This window comes from Selaginella moellendorffii, unplaced genomic scaffold (genome assembly GCF_000143415.4).
Source record: "Selaginella moellendorffii unplaced genomic scaffold, v1.0 SELMOscaffold_2, whole genome shotgun sequence".
NCBI classification, from domain to species: Eukaryota; Viridiplantae; Streptophyta; class Lycopodiopsida; order Selaginellales; family Selaginellaceae; genus Selaginella; species Selaginella moellendorffii.
The window spans coordinates 1,832,190-1,856,060 of record NW_003314263.1 but is presented as its reverse complement, the minus strand read 5'-3'; the positions used below and the strand labels follow the sequence as shown (position 1 = coordinate 1,856,060).

The 23,871-nt window shown below is 45.9% G+C and overlaps 8 protein-coding genes across 10 annotated transcripts; 6 read left to right on the top strand and 2 right to left on the bottom strand.

Annotated features, from left to right (window-relative positions):
* Nucleotides 1-10: 10 nt before the first annotated feature.
* On the top strand, nt 11-757 carry LOC9660959 (photosystem I reaction center subunit VI, chloroplastic). The gene is made up of 3 exons (XM_002962868.2): nt 11-237; nt 295-418; nt 481-757. Exons 1-3 carry the CDS (start codon nt 119-121, stop codon nt 658-660), a joined length of 423 nt encoding a protein of 140 aa, XP_002962914.1. The 5' UTR covers nt 11-118; the 3' UTR covers nt 661-757.
* On the bottom strand, nt 723-2,367 carry LOC9662179 (uncharacterized hydrolase YugF). The gene is made up of 6 exons (XM_002962443.2): nt 1,979-2,367; nt 1,811-1,922; nt 1,632-1,728; nt 1,265-1,442; nt 1,144-1,213; nt 723-1,097 (listed from the first exon to the last, which is right to left on the bottom strand). Exons 1-6 carry the CDS (start codon nt 2,359-2,361, stop codon nt 789-791), a joined length of 1,149 nt encoding a protein of 382 aa, XP_002962489.2. The 5' UTR covers nt 2,362-2,367; the 3' UTR covers nt 723-788.
* A 43-nt stretch (nt 2,368-2,410) lies between these two features.
* Nucleotides 2,411-4,544, top strand: LOC9662178 (DNA primase small subunit). 2 transcript variants are annotated; one of them, XM_024659170.1, is made up of 15 exons: nt 2,411-2,452; nt 2,499-2,579; nt 2,634-2,684; nt 2,738-2,913; nt 2,969-3,049; nt 3,102-3,213; nt 3,264-3,400; nt 3,447-3,505; nt 3,559-3,674; nt 3,720-3,871; nt 3,929-3,986; nt 4,042-4,115; nt 4,169-4,214; nt 4,258-4,337; nt 4,401-4,544. In XM_024659170.1, exons 1-15 carry the CDS (start codon nt 2,446-2,448, stop codon nt 4,467-4,469), a joined length of 1,299 nt encoding a protein of 432 aa, XP_024514938.1. In that variant the 5' UTR covers nt 2,411-2,445; the 3' UTR covers nt 4,470-4,544. The 2 variants fall into 2 exon arrangements, with proteins under 2 accessions (XP_024514938.1, XP_024514934.1); XM_024659166.1 differs by having other exon boundaries at nt 3,559-3,871.
* On the top strand, nt 4,403-6,923 carry LOC9660958 (tyrosine decarboxylase 1). Of its 2 annotated transcripts, XM_024659158.1 has the most exons (14): nt 4,403-4,504; nt 4,551-4,623; nt 4,677-4,810; nt 4,870-4,942; nt 4,993-5,223; nt 5,278-5,459; nt 5,523-5,663; nt 5,720-5,779; nt 5,836-6,000; nt 6,059-6,115; nt 6,177-6,241; nt 6,300-6,423; nt 6,471-6,608; nt 6,671-6,923. In XM_024659158.1, exons 1-14 carry the CDS (start codon nt 4,502-4,504, stop codon nt 6,851-6,853), a joined length of 1,629 nt encoding a protein of 542 aa, XP_024514926.1. In that variant the 5' UTR covers nt 4,403-4,501; the 3' UTR covers nt 6,854-6,923. The 2 variants fall into 2 exon arrangements, with proteins under 2 accessions (XP_024514926.1, XP_024514923.1); XM_024659155.1 differs by having other exon boundaries at nt 4,993-5,459.
* Nucleotides 6,924-7,127: 204 nt separating this feature from the next.
* On the bottom strand, nt 7,128-10,610 carry LOC9662177 (autophagy-related protein 11). Its single transcript, XM_002962442.2, has 4 exons — nt 9,549-10,610; nt 7,966-9,480; nt 7,684-7,888; nt 7,128-7,569 (listed from the first exon to the last, which is right to left on the bottom strand). The coding sequence occupies exons 1-4, from the start codon at nt 10,427-10,429 to the stop codon at nt 7,195-7,197; spliced, it is 2,976 nt and encodes a 991-aa protein (XP_002962488.1). The 5' UTR covers nt 10,430-10,610; the 3' UTR covers nt 7,128-7,194.
* A 1,514-nt stretch (nt 10,611-12,124) lies between these two features.
* Nucleotides 12,125-12,964, top strand: LOC9662176 (probable glutathione S-transferase). The gene is made up of 2 exons (XM_002962865.2): nt 12,125-12,484; nt 12,553-12,964. Exons 1-2 carry the CDS (start codon nt 12,161-12,163, stop codon nt 12,895-12,897), a joined length of 669 nt encoding a protein of 222 aa, XP_002962911.1. The 5' UTR covers nt 12,125-12,160; the 3' UTR covers nt 12,898-12,964.
* A 5,873-nt stretch (nt 12,965-18,837) lies between these two features.
* Nucleotides 18,838-19,656, top strand: LOC9662175 (probable glutathione S-transferase). Its single transcript, XM_002962864.2, has 2 exons — nt 18,838-19,197; nt 19,266-19,656. The coding sequence occupies exons 1-2, from the start codon at nt 18,874-18,876 to the stop codon at nt 19,608-19,610; spliced, it is 669 nt and encodes a 222-aa protein (XP_002962910.1). The 5' UTR covers nt 18,838-18,873; the 3' UTR covers nt 19,611-19,656.
* Nucleotides 19,657-20,251: 595 nt separating this feature from the next.
* LOC9660957 (cytochrome P450 71A1) lies at nt 20,252-21,842 on the top strand. Its single transcript, XM_002962863.2, has 2 exons — nt 20,252-21,157; nt 21,231-21,842. Exons 1-2 carry the CDS (start codon nt 20,264-20,266, stop codon nt 21,840-21,842), a joined length of 1,506 nt encoding a protein of 501 aa, XP_002962909.1. The 5' UTR covers nt 20,252-20,263.
* The last annotated feature ends 2,029 nt before the right edge of the window (nt 21,843-23,871 follow it).

The following is a 23,871-nucleotide window of genomic DNA, read 5'->3' as shown; positions in this document are numbered from 1 at the left end:
CAAGGTTTGCAACCAAGTGGTGTGGTCCTCCGTGGAGTCCGACGTGTCGAGAACACAGCCACCATTTTTTCTTTGGAGCAACTTGGCTAGCAAGCTCCTCCCTGTGAGAGAAGTGGCGATGGCAGCAGCAACAGCAGCAGCATTGGTACCATCTGGACTTGCCAGCAGCAGCTTGAATGGGACGAAGCTAAGAATCAAGCCTACAGCGCAAGTTTCAATGAGAAGATCCACAGCCAAGTAAGTTACTTCAAAGAGGAAAACTTACAGTGGAACTGTTCCTTCGAAAACTTCCAGGCTCGGTGTCTCGGCGAAGTATGGAGAGAAGAGCGTCTACTTCGACTTGGGAGATATCAACAACACCACCGGAGCTTGGGACTTGTATGGATCGGATATGCCTTCCCCTTACAATGGACTCCAGGTGTGTCTTCTCTTTCTTCTTGATCCACGGCGATGAAACTTTTTTGCTTTCTCGTTTCGTAGAGCCAATTCTTCCAAATCTTCGCTGGCGCTTTCACCAAGAGAGGCCTGTTGCTCAAGTTTCTACTGCTCGCTGGTACCGGTGCTGTGGCTTTCACGGGTGCTAATGCACCAGCGAGTCTCGTCCCTGTCAAGAGAGGAGCTGTTGGGCCGCCGACGCCTGGCCCGAGAGGCAAGATCTAGATCGAGAAACGCTGCTAGCCACCATGAATGTAACTTGTGCTGGAACTTCGTCACTCTGGATAAGAAACCAAAGCTCGAGCTTGCTCGTCATTCTCTTTGTGATCAAAATCTAGCGAGCTTGGATCTGGTCAAGAACTTAAGCTGGCCAGCCACGGCAAGAGCTGCTCGTGCACAAGCTCTGGCTCGTCGTCGTGAGGACAGTGTCCAACGTTTTGTAGCACTCGAAGCTTTACGTTTGGACGTGAGGATGGAAGGCTGGTAAAGTACTTGCCCACTGGTCCATCCACCGGAGTGAAGGGATCGGTGTCGCCCCATAGCACCAAGATCGGGCAGTGGATCTTGTCGATGAGAGCCATGGGAGTCGGGCCTGGAGGACCAGTTATGATCGAAACGAATGCTTCCAGAGCTCCTGGATCCTCCGCAGGCCTTCTGATAATCTGTGGAGGCGAAAGTTTGAGAGAAACTCGAGAAGGAATCGAGTACCTCGATGAGTTCTTGGTCCACAGCTTCCTTGTTGACGTAAACTGACGATAGAAGAGTCTTAAGATTTTCCCTGTGGATTTGCAAAGCTTTAGAAAGTTTGCGCAGCCATGGTGAAGCTTACCTCGACTTCACTCGGTTGAAGAGACGAGAGGAGATTCCTGGTTGCTTGAGTAGCCAGTCTATGAGCGAAAGCAAGGGTGATGCTAGCTTCAAGCGCCAGTCATCCACCACTGCTTTGTTGTTCATTCCTCCGGCACAGTTTAAAAGCACAGCTCCTCGAATCAATCCTTCCGTGGCATCTAGAGAGAAAAAGAAGAGAAGATCCATGCAAGTTAGAGAGAGAGAGAGAGAGAGAGAGAACGATCAACTTACTCGCAGGAGCAGTAAGACATGCGAGAGAGAGAGAGAGAGAGGACGATCAACTTACTCGCAGTAGCAGTAAGACATGCGAGAGAGAGAGAGAGAGAGAGAGAGAACGATCAACTTACTCGCAGTAGCAGTAAGACATGCGAGACTGCCGATAGAATTTCCAACAAGAACAGTCGGAGCCGACTCCATAACATCTTTGATGAAATCCAGCAAAAGCTGCTCTACGGAACGCCGCACTGTAGCAAGTTCTTAGCACGATATCCAAAAAAGAAGAAAAAAAACCAGCAAGAACACGAACCTCTCCCCATGTTTCCATTGTGTAAGAAAAGTTTGCCGGTTTTTCAGACGCGCCTAGTCCCAGAAGATCGATTGCGTAGACCGAATAGTTCTTCGCAAGAACAGGGATGTTTCTGCGACCAAATTCACGGATTTCACAAGCTAGAATATCATCCAGAGAACCAATTACCTCCTGAAATGCCCGATAGAAGCCCCAAATCCATGGACGAGGAGAATCGCGGGGCCTCCACTCGAAACGAGAGCAACGTAATTGATCTTGTACAACCCCTTCCACTCCCAGACCTTGCACTGGCTGTAAATCTCTTCCATTCCCGGGCCGATTTCTCCAGGAGCGACCTCTTGCTGCTCCTCTCCACCGCCTGCCAGGGCAATTCCAATGCTCGCCTCCGGCAATCCAACAACGCTGCTGCTCGCGCTTGCTTCGCTTTCTTGAGACGACGATCCAGCTGCGCACCTCACGCGATTTCTGTAAGCAATACGACATCTTCCCCCCTGGATCGAAAATCTAGAAGAAGAAACGCTGAGAGAAGCGTTGAGGGCTATTGCCGCCATAGCCAAATTAACGTTAAGTTTCTAGGGCTCTTCATTTTCCCGCCATTTTCTTTCCTCTTTCTTCTAGGGCTTTAGCGAACGGCTATGGCGGGTGAGTCGTTTTCTCTGCGCGCCGCTATTGACGACGACCAATGCAGGTGATCCGATGGAAATCGACGGATTCAAGCAACAGCAAGGGCAGGCGCTTTGCAATCCCGAGCTTTTGAGCCTCTATTACAGTAAGATTGATCGTTCTAGTGTGCTAGCGCCTAAGCTGGATCGCCATTCTCCAGGGCGGATTTTCCCTTTCGCTGAGATGTACAAGTGGCTGTCGTATGGCAATGGTATGTTTCTAGACGATACCAGTCTAGATCTAACTTCGGTCGTTCTTTCGTAGATGGAAAGCATCCTTCTTGCGATTCTTCGTTTTTTGGGCGGAGAGAGTTCTCTTTCACTCTGGAGAACGACATTTATTTGCGGTACATGTCTTTCCGCGATGCGTCGGAATTTGAAGCTACTGTGTGTGAAAAGCGTCCTCAAAAAATTGATATTGGAGCGGTTTACAGTGTGGATGTAAGTTCCTGGTTGTGTTTTTTTTCTTTCTTTCCTAACACTTTTTTCCTCGCAGCCTGCCAAGCGCTTAGCGTATGCCAGCGTTTCCAATGATAGAGTTTTTGCTCCCGTCGAGAAGGAATTGGTATTTGATGTTGTGAGTGCCAGAACTTCTATATATAAGGATCAGAAACTCACCACGCTTGCAGGACATGACAGACTACGACGACATTCGAAACTGTTGTTCTGGAGCCGACATTTGTTTGAAGTGCTGGCCGCTCATGACAATAGCTATCAAAGTTGTTGATTCGACTTTGCGAGGTAGCGTTCGTCTGATTTTGGTTGAATGCTCATTGGTTTCTGGCGCCTAGAGGACTTCGGGTTTGATCACATCCTATGGGTATATAGTGGACGACGAGGAGTACACTGCTGGGTGTGTGACGCACGAGCTCGTAAGCTGACTAATGAGCAAAGAGCGTCCATTGCTGACTACTTTCGAGTTTATAAGGTTTGAGATTAATTCTTTACTCGTGAGGATCTGACTTTGTGAAAAGGGTAACGAGAATAACAACAGGAAGGTGTCCTTGCCTACACATCTTCATCCATTTCTAGCGTATGTGTCTCGTTCTTTTTTGTTAATTATTGATTCGACAATGAACATGACAGGAGAACTTATTCACAGTTTTTGAGTCGCTATTTTGACGAAGAAATCCTGATAAAGCAGAGTTTGCTGCATCCTCAAGAGAATGCTGACAAGGTTCTGAAGCTGGTCTCTGGTCAAGGTATGTCAATGCAATATATGTCTAGCGCTTATTCCGAGCTTCCAGTTCAATTGGAGGAGAAAAAGCGTAATAATAGATTGCTCCCTGACGAGATAAATAGACAGCGCTGGGCAGATTTACAGAGGAAGCTCATGCAGAAGCGAGGTATTCAAGTAGAGCTTGTATTTACTTATACGTACCCAAGACTGGACCTGGAGGTGAGGGAACAACTTTAATTTTTGTCCCCTCTTGTTTTGCTCACTGTTGTATAACAGGTAACTAAGAAAATGAATCATCTGCTAAAGGCGCCTTTCTGCATCCATCCAAAGACTGGTAATGCATGGCTTACCATCTTAAACTGTTTTATCACTTGTCAGTTGTGGTGTAGGACGCGTCTGCGTGCCTATCGATCCTGAAGACTGCGACAATTTTGATCCAACGACTGTCCCGACATTGCCAGAGGTACTGGTCTTCAGATTAAAACATGTTAATTCTAGTTTTTCTTCTGTTTCCAGCTGTTCAATGATCTAAACAACGGCGATGCGCGTCCAGTATCCAAAGGTACCGGCTCTTTCTTGTTACGTTCTCACATTTTCCTGTACAGATTGGGAACGCACGTCCCTTGCCAAGTCAATTCGCTTCTTCAAGTCGTCCTTTCTCGAGCCTCTTCTCAAGGAATGCAGAGTAAGTTTTTTTTATTTTTTTTTTCCGCAATAGGTTTGAAATTCCTGGCCGTGCAAAATGCAGTGTCAGCTGGAAGCAAGCCATCACAAGAAGCTGCAAGAAATGTCGGCAAGACCAAACTTTACCTGGTAGCTTTTAAATGAAAGCAATGTAACCTTTCATTCATGGTTGTTCATCAATGTGTGTTTTGGATTTAACGTTGTGATATTTTAGGGCCTTGGCTTTCGAGCCTGTCTTCTCACTGTTCGCTGTGTCTACTGTAGCTCTTTTCGGCTTGCATTAGCAGGTCTCGTTTTGCTTCTCACCTCGTGTGACAGTTTGCCGTCTTCGTGTCTCTAGAAATGGGGGAAGCGAACATTGGGCTCAAGCCAATAGACGCGGAAGAATTTCGCAAGCATGCTCACGAGATGGTGGACTTCATTGCAGATTATTACCGTGATATTGAGAGCTTTCCCGTTCGCAGTCAAGTCTCTGTACGTTTTTCCTTCTTCCTCCAATTTCTAATTTGCCTGACACTTGATTTATTGAGCAGCCTGGATACTTGAAAACTTTGTTGCCTGCGGCTGCGCCTGAAGATCCCGAAACGCTGGAGGAGGTTTTTGCCGGTATGTTCTGTTTCCAAGCGCGATAAAATGCCGAGTTTCCTTCCTTTCAGATATTCAGAGCAAGATAATTCCGGGAGTCACACACTGGCAAAGTCCGAATTTTTTCGGATATTATCCGTCCAACAGTAGCACGGCAGGGCTCTTGGGGGAAATGTTAAGTGCTGGATTGAACATTGTTGGATTTAGCTGGATAACTTCGCCGGCGGCGACAGAGCTGGAGACCATTGTTCTTGACTGGCTTGCAAAGCTGTTGAAACTTCCCGACGAGTTTCTATTTGGAGGTATGGTGGAAATTTTAGATTATAAGATCATTATTCTTACACTTTACAATGCAGGTAATGGCGGCGGAGTGATTCAAGGGACTGCTAGTGAGGCAGTTGCTGTGGTGCTACTCGCTGCTCGAACTCGAGCCATTTCAGAAAACAAGAGAAAAGGGTTGTCGGAAGCGGAGATTCTTTCAAAGCTGGCGGTGTATACGTCAGATCAAACTCATTCCTGTCTGCAAAAAGGATGTGTGGTACGCCATTTCAAGCTTCTAGTCCTTTCAATCCGTGATAACCTCTTCGTGTTTGTTGTACAGATTGCTGGGATTCCTCTTGAAAATCTAGTGACTGTTCCAACTGATATCTCAACAAACTATGCAGTATCACCAGCTGCGATGAGACAAGCACTTGAGGATGGCGTCAAGCAGGGACTTTTGCCATTCTTCCTTTGCGGGACTGTGAGTTCGTGCAACTAGCTTGTCTCCCTCCTTACGCCTGTTATGTTCTTTCCTAGGTGGGAACTACATCATCTTCGGCCGTGGATCCATTGTCTGCTTTAGGAGATATTGCAAAGGTATAGCTCTTTTCTTTTCAATCTCTATCGATCTCAAAATGCAAGAATGTTACCAGGATTTTGGAATGTGGTTCCACGTTGACGCTGCCTACGCTGGCTCTGCGTGCATCTGCCCAGAGTTTCGGCATCACCTGGATGGAGTTGAGAAAGCAGATTCGTTTAACATGAACGCACATAAGTGGCTGCTTACAAACTTCGATTGTTCTGCTCTTTGGGTGAAGGTAAAGTGGTGTTCATTCATTTTCCAAGAGTTCTTATACCTTTTGCTTTTCTCGATAGGAATCCAGCCATCTGGTGTCAGCTCTTTCTACAACACCTGAGTTCTTGCGTAACAAGGTAGCGCATATCTTTCTCACTTTCGTGTTTAAGTTTTCTTTTACTTTCTTTGTTGTTCCAGGCATCTGATTTAAATCAAGTTGTCGACTACAAAGACTGGCAGATACCTCTCGGCAGAAGATTCAGGTTCTAGTCTTCCGTTTTTTCCTTTAAACTCAAATCCTTAGGAAACATTGTAAAACAGGTCGTTGAAGCTGTGGTTTGTCATGCGCATGAATGGCGCTTCTGGATTACGGAGCTACATAAGGAACCATGTCTGCCTTGCAAAGCGCTTCGAAGGCTTCGTGCGTGAAGACCCACGCTTCCAAGTAAGGCACACGTTCTATTCTTCAAACACGTTGGCACCATTTTGCAGCTTCTAGTTCCTCGCACATTCGGCTTGATTTGCTTCAGGCTAAAGCCAGAAAGCGATGATCCGGACAACGGACGCACTCTAAACTCGACGCTTCTGGAGGCTCTCAATTCCAGCGGAAGAATGTTTATCACTCACACGGTAAGCCAGCAAAACTATCGCGAATCCGAGCTCTCTTCTCAAAGTTATACTTGCCTGAATAGGTGCTCTCGGGCGTCTACACGCTGAGGATGGCCATCGGCGCTCCACTCACGCAAGACAAGCACGTAGATGCTGCGTGGAAGCTCATCCAAGAAGAAGCCACCACCCTCTTTGAGATAAACTTGGTTAAGGGCCCTTCGCATATTCTTGCGAATAATCTTTGTTCCAAGAATTTAAACACTTAGTTTAGGGTTTAGGTGCTTCGGATATGCTTGCGAATAATCTTTGGCTTTGGTATATTCTTTGATATTTGGATATGATCTGGGCCATTGATTCTAGGGTTCCTCGTGGTTTTGCGGCGATAGACTAGAGTCACTCAGGCGCCTCGTGTCCATGGCGCATTTTGAGCGCTGAAAGTCGCCAAGATCGATGTCTTCCACGGGATACCAGCAGCGCTGATGATCCTTTCCATCAGCTTTGTCAAATTTCTCGTGCCACATCTGTGAAGAATGATAGTTCTAATCCGAAGAATGATCCATTCCAATCGTGTTAGATCACAATAAATGTTTGCTATGAGTAACGCTATTTACAGATCAAGGCCCGGCACCATCGCCACCGTCACGACCCAATACTCGGTTCCCACGGGTAGCCCATACGAGTTTGCTCGATGCCTCCCCATCACCGACGAGGAAGAAGAAGCTCCTCCCTCCAAGATTGAGAAGCTGGAGGAGCTAGCACAGGGCGGCGCTGCGACGGTGTGGTGCTCGATGTGGACGATCTGGCCGACTATATACTTCCGCCGCTGCTCGTTCTTGCCGTGGAACAGCGCGATGGATTCCTCCGACAGAAAATAGTTTGGGCAGTTCCGGTTGAGCGCTTCGTAGTGACCAGCCGCGTTTGGAGCGAAGAGTGCCAGCTCGTGGACCTCGAATCGTGTCAGGCAGATCTTCTCCTTGCTAGCCTGCAAAGTTTCCACAGAGTCTCCCAAGGTGTCAAGAACCAAAAAAAAAAAAAAACGGGTTTTTCTTTAGAAAAAATCTCCAGCCATTCTCTCTAAGTCGTCTAGAGTAAGTACCTGTTTCTCAAGTTTACACTTTGCGAAGAGGCTCTTGGCCATCTCGGCTTTGTTCTCCACCTCCTTCCTCAGCTGGCTCTGCGAGCTCTCCGCAAGCTTGACGCGCTCGGCGAGCTCGGCGCGCTGCTGAGCCAGAAACGTCACCCTGTCCGCTAGGATGCTGATAAACGATCGAAACTCCGCTCCCACATCGTCTCCACCATCACTGCCAAAGAACGAACTTAGCAAGCGTTCCAAAGAACTAACTTAGCAAACTTTCCAAAGCGCGGACGAACGACTTACCTCGGCAGTGAAGCGGACAAGGAGCGTAGAGAGTCCATGAAACCGGCAGAGCCACCGGCCGGAGAGGCAATGCAGCTCCTCAGCCTCTCCAGCAAGCCGCGAAGCTTGACGCTGGAGGCGCGAAGAACGTTGTACTCGGACGCTCGGCGGTCGGCCGCGCAGAGGTGGATTTGCGCTTCCTCCCGTGCCTCGTGAAGCCGGTTCTCCAGATGCGCAGAGTTCATCTGACACTGCCTGAGTAGCTCCGCGCTCGTCTCAAGCTCTTCTCGAAGCCTCGCCACCTCTGAAAGCACGGGCTCGTCCGCCGGCCACTCCATCGTCTGTGAGAACATGTCCTTGACTGGATGCTGGTTCTTCGCCTCCTCGGACTGTGCGCTACTGTCTTCCTGTCCCGTGGCACCATCCATCGGCTCCACCGCTGCTCCAGTGATAGCCGAGTTATCCGACTCTTCCCTACGTTGATCTTCACTCGACAACATCGTATCCAAGTCGGTTCTCTCACGTTCCTCTTGCTCCCTCAGCCTGTCTTCCAGCTCTCGGATCCGGGACTCGTATGAACTACACCGGCCCTCCTTCTCGTTTATGATTCTGTGCAAGTGTTTGGCATGCTCGTCTTTCAGCCTCAGAGCCTCGGCAGTTCTCTCGGCCGAGCTCAAGTTCCCACGTATCTCTTGGTCCTCGGCATCCCCCAGGATGTCTGGCTGAAAGCCGGGGTCGACGCTGCAGATAAATGCGATGGACGCTGCTAACTGAGCTCTCAGCCTGGCATTCTCGACCTCCAACTTACTCGTGCCAGATATCTCGTCACTGCAAAAGTCTTCCTTTCCTTCTGGATCACACCAGTCGTCCGCCGGAGAATCAGCCTTGAGTGACCCTGTTACCTGATAAGGAGCATACTTCTCCACATCCGCCAAGTCGATGTCCAGTAAGTTGGAGTCGAAAGATGCGAGGTTGATGAGGAACTGGCTCGGAACCTCAAGCAGTCCCATTTCCGATAAAAGCTCTCGAGGCAAAGCAGCAGTGTGCGTTTGTAGAAACTCTTCCCTGCGGACCACCTCTTTCTCCCTCTTGGCGGCCATCCTCTCTGCGAGTTGCCCGGCCTGCCCGAGGTAGAGCTTCATGTAAGACTTCCTCCTCACGACCTCGGCGAGGCAAGCCTTGTAAGAACTCCCGACCCTGCGGAACTGCTTGAGCATCGCAAAGTTCTCGTCCTGACGAGCCATGACTTCCCGGAACCCGGATATCTGGTTCCTCGTCAACTTTATACTGGCCTGGAGCGACGCCACGCTCTGCATCCTCTGGTGGACGCACAGCGTCATCGCATTCTTCCCCACGACCAGCTGCTGGAGAAGCTTTGCGAGCTCGGCATCGCAGTCCTCCATTCTCGGCAAGTGACTCTTGACCTGCACATCATGCATCGGGCCGAGAGCCAACAGTGCGTCCTGAACTTGCATGGATGAATACCTTCCGTCGGAGTAGTCATCGCTCAACCTCTTCACCTTGGTCACATCCTTCCTGGAAAGAAAGAAGGAAGATGATTTCAACTTCCACTAGAAACTTCATTAAAAAACTCTTTTTCTTACCTCAACGACTGAAGGATCGTCGACTGTTCATCGATAAACCTTGCGTGCAATCCAAGAGTCCGCTCCAGATTCTCCAAGCTCACCGCGGATGGCTCCTCGAGAAAGTCTTCCACCCTCCGCTTCAAGCCCGAGTACTCGGACGCCAGCCCGGCCACCTTCGCGCAGAGCTGCTTGTGATACACGCCACAGTCGTCGGCCGACTTGCGCAAGCTCCCTTCCTTGACGCAATCCAAGAGAGTGTACCGTGTCTCCGTCCTGAGGGCCGGATGGAGCTTGCAAGCACGCAACCTCTCGATATCCTTGCCCAAGTTTGCCAGAACCTCCGTGTGCTGCTGGCTCTGCCGCTGGAAATCCTCCACAAACTCGCCATAGACGTGCTGGATGCTGCGGTAGTGCTGCTCCATGCTTCGCCGGACCGTCTCTAGCGCCATGTCCTGGACACGAATCTCTCGAGCGAGCTTGTGGCATGCATCGAGCTTCTTCTGGCTAGCGCTCAAGATGGCGTGACCCTTCTGGAAGTTATACCGGAATTGCCTCTCGGAAGAAACCAAAGGAGAGGAGCTTCCACTCCTCTCGGCCGCTGGAGCCTCCGGAAGAACTGGCACGACATTCTCTGGAGCTCCCTGCTGTGGCGGCAGCGGCGAATTCGGCGCTAGTCGCTGGCGATTGAAGAGGAAGATCGGCCTCTCATCGTCTAAAAGGCGGTAGAATCCCAGTGACCTGTGTGAATCCAAGCGGGCATCGCCGGAGAAGAGGAGCTGGTCTTGCCTGAGCACGCCGGTGAGCGACGCCAAGACATCCTGGATTTCTTCCACCCTCGTCCCCGCCTGGCAGTCCTCCAGCTCGAAGGACTGGCCGCTCTCGGCGACATGGATCATCATCGTTGGCGATGGAAATTTTGCCCTTTCACATTCCTCGCCCTCTTCCAAGAGCGCGATCGATCGATGGAGCGAGGAGAGGAGAAGAGGAAGCGTGGATCACTGCCACACGCGTCCCAAATGCTTACTTGGATTGCGCCCGCGGGGAAAGCAAGGATTTCTCCACTTGAGGACGCCGCCCTAACTGAAGCCCTCGCTGGTTTATAGGGTTTATATGCTTCCAACCTTACAATCCTTGGGTACAATTAGCCCTTAATCTAGTGGTTATGCGTGACCACTAATTAAAATTCCTCCATGGCTTCTCGCGATCATGCTCGATGCTCTTTGCCATGCAAGCCAAGCACTGGCTTGCAAAGGCGTAAGCACAAAGATCTATCGCACAGTTTTCCAGATTGCTTGTTGTGATTCATGGACGCTAAAGAACGAGTTTATCGAGAACTACGACAAAACTGGGCAATGAGGAAGAGGGCCCGTTTCTCTTTGAAGCCCACGAGCCAGGAGCACTGCCCAAGCTCTTCAAGGCCATGTCATCTCTCGGCCAAAGTGGTGGTGCTGCCATTGAGGGACTTTCTCTTATGTGTCAATGGCTTCTGTTATATAGCTCGAAAACTTTTTGTATTAAGACTCTTTCCTATTATCATTACAAATGCATAATACATTTCATTTATAATTTTTGAACTGATTCTTCTAGAATTTCAACACTTAAATTACACTTTTATAGAGTCGAAAGTATAGTTTTTTAATATACAGAGAACACAATTTCACATTGAAAAACTATAACCACTAGCAACGTTCTTAAAGATTTTGATAATATATTTTATTTTATAAATATTTCTATAAGTTCTTTTTTTTCAGTTTTTGCTATGTAAAATACATTTATTATGATATTTTTAAAATTAAAAAAACATATTCTAGAATTCTATAACTGTATTATTATATTTATAACTCATTCCTTTCAAACATAATTGCAATTGTTAAGCTTAAAGAGGATAAATTTGTTTAAGCCCTCTAAGTTTAATGAAGAATCTAAGATTTTCAGATTTTTAAGACTTGAGATTTAAAATAAAAGAACTTTAGAGATGGTTTTAAAAACATATACTTCTAATTATTTTTATTTTATGCAAAATCAACAGTTTTATTAACCTTTACAATAACTCACTCACAATTATTCTAAGTTTGAGCAAGCATTAAAACTCACTCACAGGTCAGGAATTTCAATAAGAGCGTAGGCAAATATCCAGATTGCTTCCATACTGTGAGGTAATAGCAAGAAATACTTTCACAGATAGTGAGATAATTACTGGGGTATTTTTTCCTCAAGAACAGGATCATGCTGGGTTTAATTTGATGACTTTGGGCTGATACTCTTAACAGGAGGCTCTCGTATTCGAGATCACAAGTTACTGCAAAAATCAAGCAAAAATCAAAGGCCAATAAAGTGTTCCAAGAAGTTCTGGATGAGACAATTGCCACCAGCAGGGCTTGAGCTTTGCTGTTGGATACGATCACCGTGAAGAATGGGTTAAGCTTCAGGCTCATGGAAGGACCAAAGTCAAAATCAATCGATTTTTTAAAGTTTAAGCCTGTTACCTTCAGCCTTCTCCTCTGCCTTCTCGGAAATTCACGTAGGTGGAGCCACCTTGAACACGCCCTTTATGTTATAAAAAGCGACCCTTCATTCGATCAAACCTCATTCCATTCGCATTTCCAATTTTCCTTCTCAATTTTCCAGCCATGGCTTCTCGCGATCAAGAGGTGACACTGCTCAGCGCTTGGCCCAGCCCCTATTCCATGCGAGTCAAGCTTGCACTAGCGCTCAAAGGCATCGAGCACGAAGATCTCCCCCAAGACCTTGGCAACAAGAGCAAGATCCTGCTCGAATCCAACCCAGTTCACAAGAAGATCCCCGTTCTCATCCACAAGGGCAAGCCCATCCTGGAATCGGCCATCATTGTCCACTACATCGACGAGGTCTGGCCCGAAACTAGCCCACTCTTGCCTCAGGACGCATTCCTCCGCGCACAGCACCGCTTCTGGAGCGATTTCATCGACAAAAAGGTATGGATTCTCTTACTAGAAATCTGCTGCTACGGGTTTCATACTCTTCTTGCTTATCGATCACACAGCTTGCCGACTCCTGGATACGATTCTTGCGTAGTAACGATGACGCGGCCGTGAACGAGGAGTTCAACCAAAACTGTTTGCTTATCGAGGGAGCTCTGGCGGAGCTGGGCAGTGAGGAAGAGGGCCCCTTCTTTGGTGGCGCGAGCATGTCTTTCTTGGATGTGCTGCTGGCACCCTATGCGGTGTGGATCCCAGGAGTTGAGCAAGTGATGAGCTTAAAGCCCGCGAAATGCCCGCGTTTCCACAAGCTCTTGGCGGCCGTGTCCGAGCATCCCTCGGCCAAAGCGGCGCTGCCGCAAGTCGAGAAGCTCAAGGAGTTTATTCGCGTTCGCTTTGCGAGCAAGTGAGCTATGACTGTTTACAAATCTAATAAATCTTTTGCCCGACTGTCCTGGAAGAAGATTGGAGTCAAGACGTTAGTGTCCTCCTTGCAGATTGTGCTAGTCCTTGAGTTACAGAATCCCAGTGATCGCCAGAGAAGAGGAGCTGGTCTTGCTTGAGCACGCCAGTGAGCAACGCCAAGACATCCTGGATTTCTTCCACTTCCCCACTTGCCAATTAAATTAAAAAAACATATTCTAGAATTCTATAACTGTATTATTATATTTATAACTCATTATACACACAGTTCCTTTCAAATATAATTGCAATTGTTAAGCTTAAACAGGATAAATTTGTTTAAGCCCTCTAAGTTTAATGAGGAATTTAACATTTTTAGATTTTTAATACTTGAAATTAAAAATAAAAGTGTGAGTGCTTGGAATATAAAAAGGGAATACAGAAAATGTGCATATCAATTAGTCCAAAAACCTTAGCTTATATATAGGAGCAAGCGGTCGGGATTGAAACTAATCCGACGGCTATTAAAATCCCACTACACTAATATTAATATATAGCATCATAGCCGTACACTTAGCCTTCACATCATCCCCTCTTATCGGAATAATGGGTTTTCTTGTAGACGGGCCGGAATCTAGAGGAACATAAGGAGGAGGCATTAGCGGATTTATAGGTGGTATTAATTATTCTTGATCCCTTTGTATGAAGCATTTCAACTGTTGCACATGCACAATCTCTAGAGGATCGGTCTGCTGGACGTCATGCCGAACCTCATAAACTTGTGGTTTAATTTGCCACAACACCTAATACAATCCTTTCCACTGCACAGGGAGCCCCTTAGATAAACCACGTACCGTAAGATAGGGAAAATGGATTAACACCAAATCATCCACTTTGTATTTTGCAGGTGGATGATGATGGGAGTTGTAGCACTGTTGTTATCCCACTTGTATGCGGCCTAAGTGTTTGGCAGACTCTGCTTGGATAAATGGAAGAATGCTCCTCAAATACTGATCCCACGACCTAGCATCGGCAGCTCATAGCAATCGTGAAGGTAAATCCAACTCCATTGCTAATATTGGATCATGACTATATAGGAGTTTATATAGTGAAGCACGAACAAAACTCTGCACCCCTATGACATATGCATACCAAAGAGACGTCAAATAACTATCCTAATTCAAATGTTGAAAGTTCACATACTTCACAATCATCCCTTTGAATGTCCAAACGAGCCGTTTCACCAGATTGTTTGATTGTAGATGATAAACACTCATGAAAGTGATCATTATCAAAAAGAATTTGCTCTAGACAAGAATGCTGGAACACCACTCGATTAAGGAGGAAGTATCCAACAGTAGTTGTAGAGGCACTAGTAAGAGCACCAACTTCCACTTAACGAGTCAAGTAGTCAAAAACAATAATAACATACTCATTGCTAGCAATTGACCGTGGAAAAAGTCCCATAAGATCAAACGCCACCAACTCAAATGGACGGAAAACTACAATTGACTCCAACCATCCTTCTATAACACAAGGGGGAGTATTACGAGCTTAGTACTAAACGCAGCTATGCACATACCAGATAATATCACATACCGGATAATATCTTTGGCCAATAGAAAGATTTGTGGAGCTTCTCGGTTACACAACGATGTCCTATATGCCCACCTAGAATAAGAGAATCATGGTAAGCATGGAGAAACTACGGAATAAAGAAAGAAGGCACCACCAGCCGTAAATGATCATCAAGATTCATCCCCACAAAATAAAGAAGGCCATCTTCAAGGTGATATTGACAATATAAATGCCGGAAAGGCAAGTCATTAGCAAGTGATGCAAAATTCTTAAACCCATCTCGAAGCCTTCGAATACACAGTTCAATCTTTTGAGCCTTGCGAATCTCATCAAGAGAAGGTAGATCTTGCTCTGCACTTTATGGACACTAAACGTCAAGTACAACAATTGCCGATGGCACAGAATCCTCGTCTAAAAAATCCACAAATGCTGGAACAATAGACTTGTCAGAAACATGAGAAAACAGTGGAGAAGGAAAAGGAACTTGAGAAAGGGCATCAACATTAGCTATAAAACTCCCTAGGCAATAAACAACATCAAAATCATATATCTGAAGCTTTAAAGCCCACTGAGCAGTACAACCAACAAGGTTCTTTCACTTCAATAATGAAGTAACGGCAGCATGGTCACCTTCAAGTAACGTTCGAGAACCATGTAGATAAGCTTGAAATTTCTTGAAACCCCAAACTACTGCTAAACACTCCTTTTTTGTTGTAGAGTAGTTCACCTTCGCTAGTTGTAATGTACGGTTTATATATGCAATAGGATGGTGTTGACTAAGCACACTCAGGCTCTTTTGCATCAACACACCTCCAAGACCAATATTGGAAGCATCCATGTGCAAAATAAAAGGTCGAGTGTAGTCAGGATATGCCAAAACCAGAGGAGTTGTCAATAGCTTTTTGAGATCCACGAACGCTCGCTCATAATCCAAAGACCAAATGAAAGATGGTGTTGATGACTTCAATAATGCTCGCAACGGTGCAGTGCAATCAGAAAGATGATCCATAAAACAACTGAGATACTGCACCTTGCCCAAGAAGCACTGCACATCATTCACACACTTTGGAGTAAGGAACTTTAGAATAGCTACAAATTTGTTATGATCAACTTGCAAACCCTCACTAGAAATATAGTACCCAAAATAAGTTGTGTCCTTAGACCCAAACACGCACTTCGACCGCTTCAACTTTAAACCAACGTCATGTAGCTGATTCAACACTTTACAAACATTATGAACATGCTCCTCCCATGTCCACTCCGAGTGGATCAAGACATCATCAATGAAGTCAGCAGTCACCTCTGGCATATTGCAAAGAACCTCGTCCATCATCTACTAGAAGTTGCTAGAGCATTATTCAAACCAAACAGCATCACTAAGAACTCGTATAAACCAAATGGTGTATGAAAAGTAATCTTAGGAATATCTTCTTCAGCCATCGGTACTTGCTAGTACTTAGAAGCAAGATTTAGCTTGGTGAACCGACTTCACCCTAGACGATCCAAGAGATCAGCAATGTGAGGAAGAAGGTACACATTTGGGATCGTCACATCGTTTAACGGACGATAGTCAATGCAAAAACAAATACTCCCATCAAGCTTCATCACAAGATGAAGTTCACATGCCTAAGGACTCGATGACTTCCGAATAATACCCTTCTCCAACATCTCCTTGACGTTTGCACATAAAATCTTGATCTCCTTAGGTGACTAACGACAAATAGGAACCTTGATTGGACAAACATCCCCGGTTGGAATCAAATGACATGTGATAATCTTGGCCCCAGACGATAGGTCAAATTCAAAGAGATCAGAATACTCCTTTATGAGCCGGTCAACCACTACAACACAAAGATCGTTAGAGGGATCAGAAAAGGGAAGAGTAGAACAAGATAGAAATATAGGAGGAAATAATGGGGGAACAAAAGTAATGGAAGCAAAGGTAAAAGTAAAGGGATGAAGAGGTATGGAAGTGAAAGAAATGGATGAAACATAAGGAAGTATAAGACAAGAGGGAGAAGCCTCAAAGTCACACTTGGCATGATTGCACTGCAACCAATCAATACCAAGAATGAGGTCAAAAGCTTGACTCAGCACCACCCGCAATGACTGCAACTCAAGCTCGAAATCACCCACATGCACAATTAGGTCCGCCTCATCCCGTGCACATGCATGTGTATGGCTGTTGCCATAAAGAATGAAAACTGGTTCTGCCGCACGACACTAGTGTAGAGGGCAACATGTGGCAACAAGTCGAGCAATAGAAGATAAACTCAAATCTGTATCAACCAACACGGAGAAAATAATAGGAGACCTCTTGTTATAAAAACAAGCTTGGAAAGTAAACACTGGATGAACTGGTGCCAAGTGAACCCCTTAATGATACTCCCAAAAGAAAGATGAAGAGATCACTGATTTATTTGTGCAAGGTCCCTCCATTACTTGCGTGACTCCTCATTTCCCGGATGCATCTCGGTGTCCAAACCTTCCACTACAGCAGCACCAATGGGACGTTGCTGACGCCAAGGTCTCCACCTAGGAAATGAAGGTTGTCAATCTGGAAAATGCTAACAACATCGATAAATATGACCAATTTCATCACATGCCTAGTAGTGAACATCACGGCCAGGACCATGTTCTCGCCCTTGTCCTTGGACTCGAGCAGCAACAGCATCAAGTGGAGTTGAAGGACGTGCATCGAGAAGTGGAAAATGTGACGTTTCATAATGTTATGCCAAGTGAAGAGCATTGTCAAGGGTGGCGGAAGCAAGTGCATGCACAAGTCTGACAAAATCTTGATGAAGTGCTGGCTACAACATTCCTAGCTTGATCCGCTCCGACATATTTGACTCCGCACGAAACAAAAGACTTCGGAAACAAACGCCAAATTGCATCACCAACTCAGATGGCCCTTGGCGAAGATGATGCAATTGTTAGAAGGCATCATCACAATTGTCGGCATGTCCGAAGGCACATTTGAATACGTTTGAGAGAACACTCCAATCCCCACGAGTGGCTGCACTCAAACCATTGTACCACTGCAACACCATCCCTTGGAGACACGTGGGAAACTCACGCAAATGTTGAGCATCATCCCAAGAATGATATGTGGCAATCACCGTGAAGTGATCGAACCAATGGTACACATCATCCTTAGGATTCCCGCGAAAGAACTCCGGCCGAACGCAAGGATTAGCACCAAGAGCAGGAGGAGTTATACCATGTGCTGTGAATGATGCCATCAACTGAGTTTGGTTGTTCAATTGCAAGCACATAGCATCAAGCAATTGTATCAACTGCTACTCCAGAGTCAAAGGAGGAGATTGCTGATCTACCATGAAGACGAACAAAAAAGAAAGAGAAAAAAAGAGAAATGACAAAAAGCTAGAAGGAAATGGTAAATTTAAATAATGCAAAAAGCTAGATCTAAACCAAAATCTTTAAAGGAAAGAATAAAAGAAAGGAAATGGAAAAAACTAGATCTAAACAATGCAAAAGTTAGATCTAAACCAAAATCCCAAATCCAAGCACTTATCAGGGACAATTAAAGGTGCTCAATGTGAGTGTTTAGAATATGGAAAGGGAATACAGGAAATGTGCATATCAATTAGCCTAAAAACCTTAGTTTATATATAAAAGCAAGTGGTCCGAATTGAAACCAATCCGACGGCTATCAAAATTCTACTACGTTAATATTAGTATACGGCATATATACTTGACCCTCACAAAAAAACTTTAGAAATTATTTTAAAAACATATACTTCTAATTATTTTTATTTCATACAAAATTAACAGTTTTATTAACCTTTACAATAACTCACTCACAATTATTCTCAAGCATTAAACCTCACCCAAAGGTCAGGAATTTCAATAAGAGCATAGGCAAATATCCAGATTGCTTCCATACTGTGAGGTAAAAAAGAGACCAATAGCAAGAACTACTTTCACAGATAGTGAGATAATTACTGGGGTATTTTTTCCTCAAGAACAGGATCATGCTGGGTTTAATTTGATGACTTTGGGCTGATACTCTTAACAGGAGGCTCTTGTATTCGAGATCACAAGTTACTGCAAAAAACAAGCAAAAATCAAAGGCCAATAAAGTGTTTCAAGAATTTCTGGATGTGCCATGAGACAATTTCCCCCAGCAGGGCTTGAGCTTTGCTGTTGGATACGATCACCGTGAAGAATGGGCTAAGCTTCAGGCTCATGGAAGGACCAAAGTCAAAATCAATCGATTTTTTAAAGTTTAAGCCTGTTACCTTCAGCCTTCTCCTCTGCCTTCTCGGAAATTCACGTAGGTGGAGCCACCTTGAACACGCCCTTTATGTTATAAAAAGCGACCCTTCATTCGATCAAACCTCATTCCATTCGCATTTCCAATTTTCCTTCTCAATTTTCCAGCCATGGCTTCTCGCGATCAAGAGGTGACACTGCTCAGCGCTTGGCCCAGCCCCTATTCCATGCGAGTCAAGCTTGCACTAGCGCTCAAAGGCATCGAGCACGAAGATCTCCCCCAAGACCTTGGCAACAAGAGTAAGATCCTGCTCGAATCCAATCCAGTTCACAAGAAGATCCCCGTTCTCATCCACAAGGGCAAGCCCATCCTGGAATCGGCCATCATTATCCACTACATCGACGAGGTCTGGCCCGAAACTAGCCCACTCTTGCCTCAGGACGCATTCCTTCGCGCACAGCACCGATTCTGGAGCGATTTCATCGACAAAAAGGTATGGATTCTCTTACTAGAAATCTGCTGCTACGGGTTTCATACTCTTCTTGCTTATCGATCACACAGCTTTCCGACTCCTTGATACGATTCTTGCGTAGTAACGGTGACGCGGCCGTGAACGAGGAGTTCAACCAAAACTGTTTGCTTATCGAGGGAGCTCTGGCGGAGCTGGGCAGTGAGGAAGAGGGCCCCTTCTTTGGTGGCGCGAGCATGTCGTTCTTGGATGTGCTGCTGGCACCCTATGCGGTGTGGATCCCAGGAGTTGAGCAAGCGATGGGCTTGAAGCCCGCGAAATGCCCGCGTTTCCACAAGCTCTTGGCGGCCGCGTCCGAGCATCCCTCGGCCAAAGTGGCGCTGCCGCAAGTCGAGAAGCTCAAGGAGTATATCGCTTTGCGAGCAAGTGAGCGATGACTGTTTACAAAATCTAATAAACCTTTGCCCGACTGTCCTGGAAGAAGATTGGAGTCAAGACGTTAGTGTCCTCCTCACAGATTGTGCTAATCCTTGAGTTACAGAATCCCAGTGATAACTGAAACCCTTTTAGGGTCCACCTTTAATCTAATGACTCGAATCATATCTAGTTAGTTAACATTGTTTTGAATGTTATAATTTTGTTAAACTGGAAACTCAAATTAGAATAATATCAAAACAATAAATATTCCACAAATGTGTTTCCTCAAAGGAAATTATCAAATTCGTTAAAGGAAATTAGAGGGAATTATCATATCCAAATGATAAAGTCTCCATTGCAAAAGGTTAAATGTTAATGCCGGTCAACCCTTTACATGTGACCCACTAAACCCTTAACAGTTACTTCTTATCTGACGGCTGCCATTGGGTAGATCAGAAAGTTTGCCACTCCTCATTATTATATCATTGTTATAGATGCTTAGCCATGATCAAGAGCATTTCCTTGAAGAATAACGAATAGAATGAGATTCGCAAGTAAGCATACCATGAGATTCGCAAGGCCCCTTATACCAGGAGGAACAAACTCTATGGCACAAAGAGTGAGTACCACAATGGAACTTTAATAGAGAAGAACGCTCACCTCGTTGGAGACCATGGAGTTCTTAGTTGGTTTTGCAATTCTCTTGATCTTGGTTGTCTTCTCGAGCGTGTTCTACCTGAGAGTAGCATCGCAATCGCCATCACTCCCCACTCCACTGCCGATCATCGGCCATCTTTACCTCTTGGGAAAGCTCCCTCACCACTCTCTCCTCGCGATTGCTCGAAAGTATGGCCCCCTCGTCAAGCTCCGGCTTGGCTCGGTTCCCGTGGTGATCGCGTCAAGCCCCGAGATGGCGAGAGAGTTTCTAAGAAACCAGGATCTCACCTTTGCATCGAGGCCGACGTTGCTCACCACGAAGTACATCCTCTACGACTCCAAGGACATGGTTTTTGCTCCATACGGCGAGCACTGGAGGAGCATGAGGAAGCTGTGCGTCGTGGAGCTCCTGACAGACCGTCGCCTCGCCTCGTCGCACCAGGCAAGGCTCGAAGAGCTACAGAGATTGTTAGCGAAGATCGCAAAAGTTGCGGAGACGAGCAAACCTTTCGTGCTGCTAGATCTGCTGACGGAGTTTACGTTCAACGTCATCACCCGGATGGTGATGAACAAGGCTTACTTTGGATCCGGAGAGACGACGGAGGAGCTCGCGGCCACCAGAGACTTCATCCATATGCAAGAGCAAGGAACCATTCTTCTCGGGGAGTTCCACATCGGCGACTACATCCCGTTTCTCAAGTGGTTCGACTCGAGCGTCGCCAAGATGAAAGCCCTGCACAAGATCCAGGACGAGTTCCTGCAAAAAGTGGTCGATCAGCACGTCCTTGCGAGGCAAAGCAGAGAACAAACTCAAGCTCACGATGGAGTTGGAGATTTCGTCGACACACTCTTGTCTCTAGACTCTCCAGATCCAAACAATCAAGCTAGAAACATCAAGGCACTCATCCAGGTACTCTAAAGAAGAAACAAAGAAAGAATCCATACCTTGGAAGTTCTTACATGTTGTGTTTGTTCTCGTCTAGAATCTCTTGGGAGCTGGAACAGACACCTCCATTACCACGATCCAATGGGCAATGGCGGAGTTGCTAAACAATCCCAGAGCCCTGGAGAAAGCACAGGAAGAATTACGCGCGAAATTCGGCGATGCCCGCCAGGAAATCATCCAAGAACACGAGCTACAAGATCTACCATACCTCCACGCAGTGATCAAGGAGACCTTCCGCCTCCATCCGCCAGCGCCGCTCCTCATCCCCCACCAATCCACCCAAGACGCCACCGTCGCGGGCCTCGCCATCGCCAAGGGCACGCGCCTCTTCGTCAATGTCTATGCCATCGGCCGAGACCCTGCCCTGTGGAAATCCCCCGACGATTTCCTCCCGGAGCGGTTCCTGGGATCCAGCATTGACGTCCACGGCAAGAATTTCGAGCTCCTCCCGTTTGGATCGGGGCGGCGCGGCTGCCCTGGCATGGCGCTGGGATTGATCACTGTCCAGCTCGCCCTCGCGAATCTGCTGCATCGATTCCGGTGGAGCTTGGCGCCGGGCGTGGACGCGCATCCCATGGCCGAGTGCTTCGGCGTCGTCACCACCATGGAAATCCCACTCCGCGCTCGAGCAAGCCCTAATAAGGATTGATACGTTCTAAATATTTAGATAATTTAGATAACACGTGGCAGCTCGTGATTGGCTCGGAAATACTTTGAGCAGGGTTCTAGAATATTCACTCGCATCTTTGGGGGGTTGTGAATAAGCCATGAATGGGGCAAATGCTGGCGGGATAATCAGCTTTATGACACAGTTGAGCGCAGAGCAGTGACGGAGAGTCACACGATTCAGATAGAAGTTTCTGGTGAAGTACTCAGTGAGAGAGAATGGCAAGGCCGAGGTGGCCTTGCAGCTCTTTCGATCGATGCAACAGTGCTGTGGAGCAAACGCATGAACTTTTGCCACTGCGCTCCATGCTCCACTCTCTCAGCTGCTGATGGGAGGATGGTGAAAGTTTTTTCCGCTGCAACGAGGAATGGAGGTTCATCGTCAAGCCGAGACTGGGATGAGAACAGATCCTATCCTTTGCAATGTCTACGTGGGTGCAACCTTTGTTTTCACAGTGAAAGATATCCAAGTGGAGCCAGCACTTTTGTGGCTTCTCAAGAACGCTAGCCTGGAAGGACAAGAGATAACTAAGCTTGTGAGACGACAGGACACTGATACGTTGAGCCAGCTCACGGCCCTGCTTGTCAGGGAGTTATCTTCAAAGAAGCACGTACTGGCTGCTTGCTCGCTCTAGTTGCGAACAAGACATGGGCAAGGAAGGAGCTGCTGGATACCTCTCGTCCAAAAGGCAACGAGACCTCTAAACAAGCTCGTCAAGAACATCAATGAGGAGGAGCCAGGGACGATCAACGTTGCTACTCAGGCGGCATTAGCTCTGGCTGTAATTAGTTTGTTTTCATTTGATGTCGTTTGATTTCGTTTGAATTCTTGAATTCGTTTCAACTCTTTTTAAATTCGTTTCAATTTTTTTGTCTTTGTTTGTAACTTGCTTTTAGCTTACTTATGAATTGCACGCCATAGAAAGTATCTTTGAACTTTGCTAGGTCCAGCTTAAATATCTAATTAAATTTCTAGATATTTATGTAAAATTTTGTATGTTAATTGAGATTATCAAGGATTGATAGAAGTGAAATCATTTGGAGATCAGCCAATATAAGTTGCTAAAACTTTCAAATTAATGACAATAAACAATTGAAATCTTTTCTATATGCATTTGCATGTAAATCTCCTCACTTGTGCTGGCCTTGAAACATGTTCTCTCGAGATCATTCCAGTTAGAGGCTCACTAGCTCAGCACAATGGGAAAACCTGACAATTTTCTCTATTAGTGTTAATGCTCAAGCAATTGAAACCTTTCCATTCTGGGAGCACATTGAGCTTGACTCATTTTCAAAATGTACTGCACCATAAACAACACATATGGATGATATATTTTCAATATTAAACATATATGCTGTATGGTTATTATAATTCTTTTGATGTGCTAGTTTATAAATAATATAATTTGATGATTACTGCATTTGTATTAGTTTCATTAGCATTTTCAAGGTCTATATTTGTATGAGCTTCATTAGCATTTTCAAGGTCTATATTTGTGTGAGCTTCATTAGCATGTGCTATGTTTGTATTAGCATCATCAAAATCTGAAGTAATTTTTGCATTAGCATCTTCAAAGTTTAGATTAGTTTCTTCATTAGCATCTTCAAGGTTGTTATGAGTATAAATATGTGTGCTAGTGTCAATAGTTAGAAGCAACTAGTGACATATACCTCTTAATACTTCGCAAAACCAAAGCATACTTGCTAGGGAGGAAGTTGTGTTCGATAAGTGAAGTAACCTATCTAGCACATTTAAATTTAGGGCAAGAAGTAGAAGTGAAGCATGAATCTAAAAGAAAATCAAAGTACCTAGCTCTAATTTCTCCAGGAGATCTAATGGTTAATGCTCCCAATCTAAGTGTGGGTGGCACTATCTACTTGGATAATTAGTATGGCTCATCAGAACCTTGCTCTAGCCATATGGCTAAAAGCAAAAGGTGGGGAAAGTAACCATGAGGCTCATGTAGGGCCATGGTATTTCGAAATGTTGTCCCAAAGTTTTAGATTGTGGA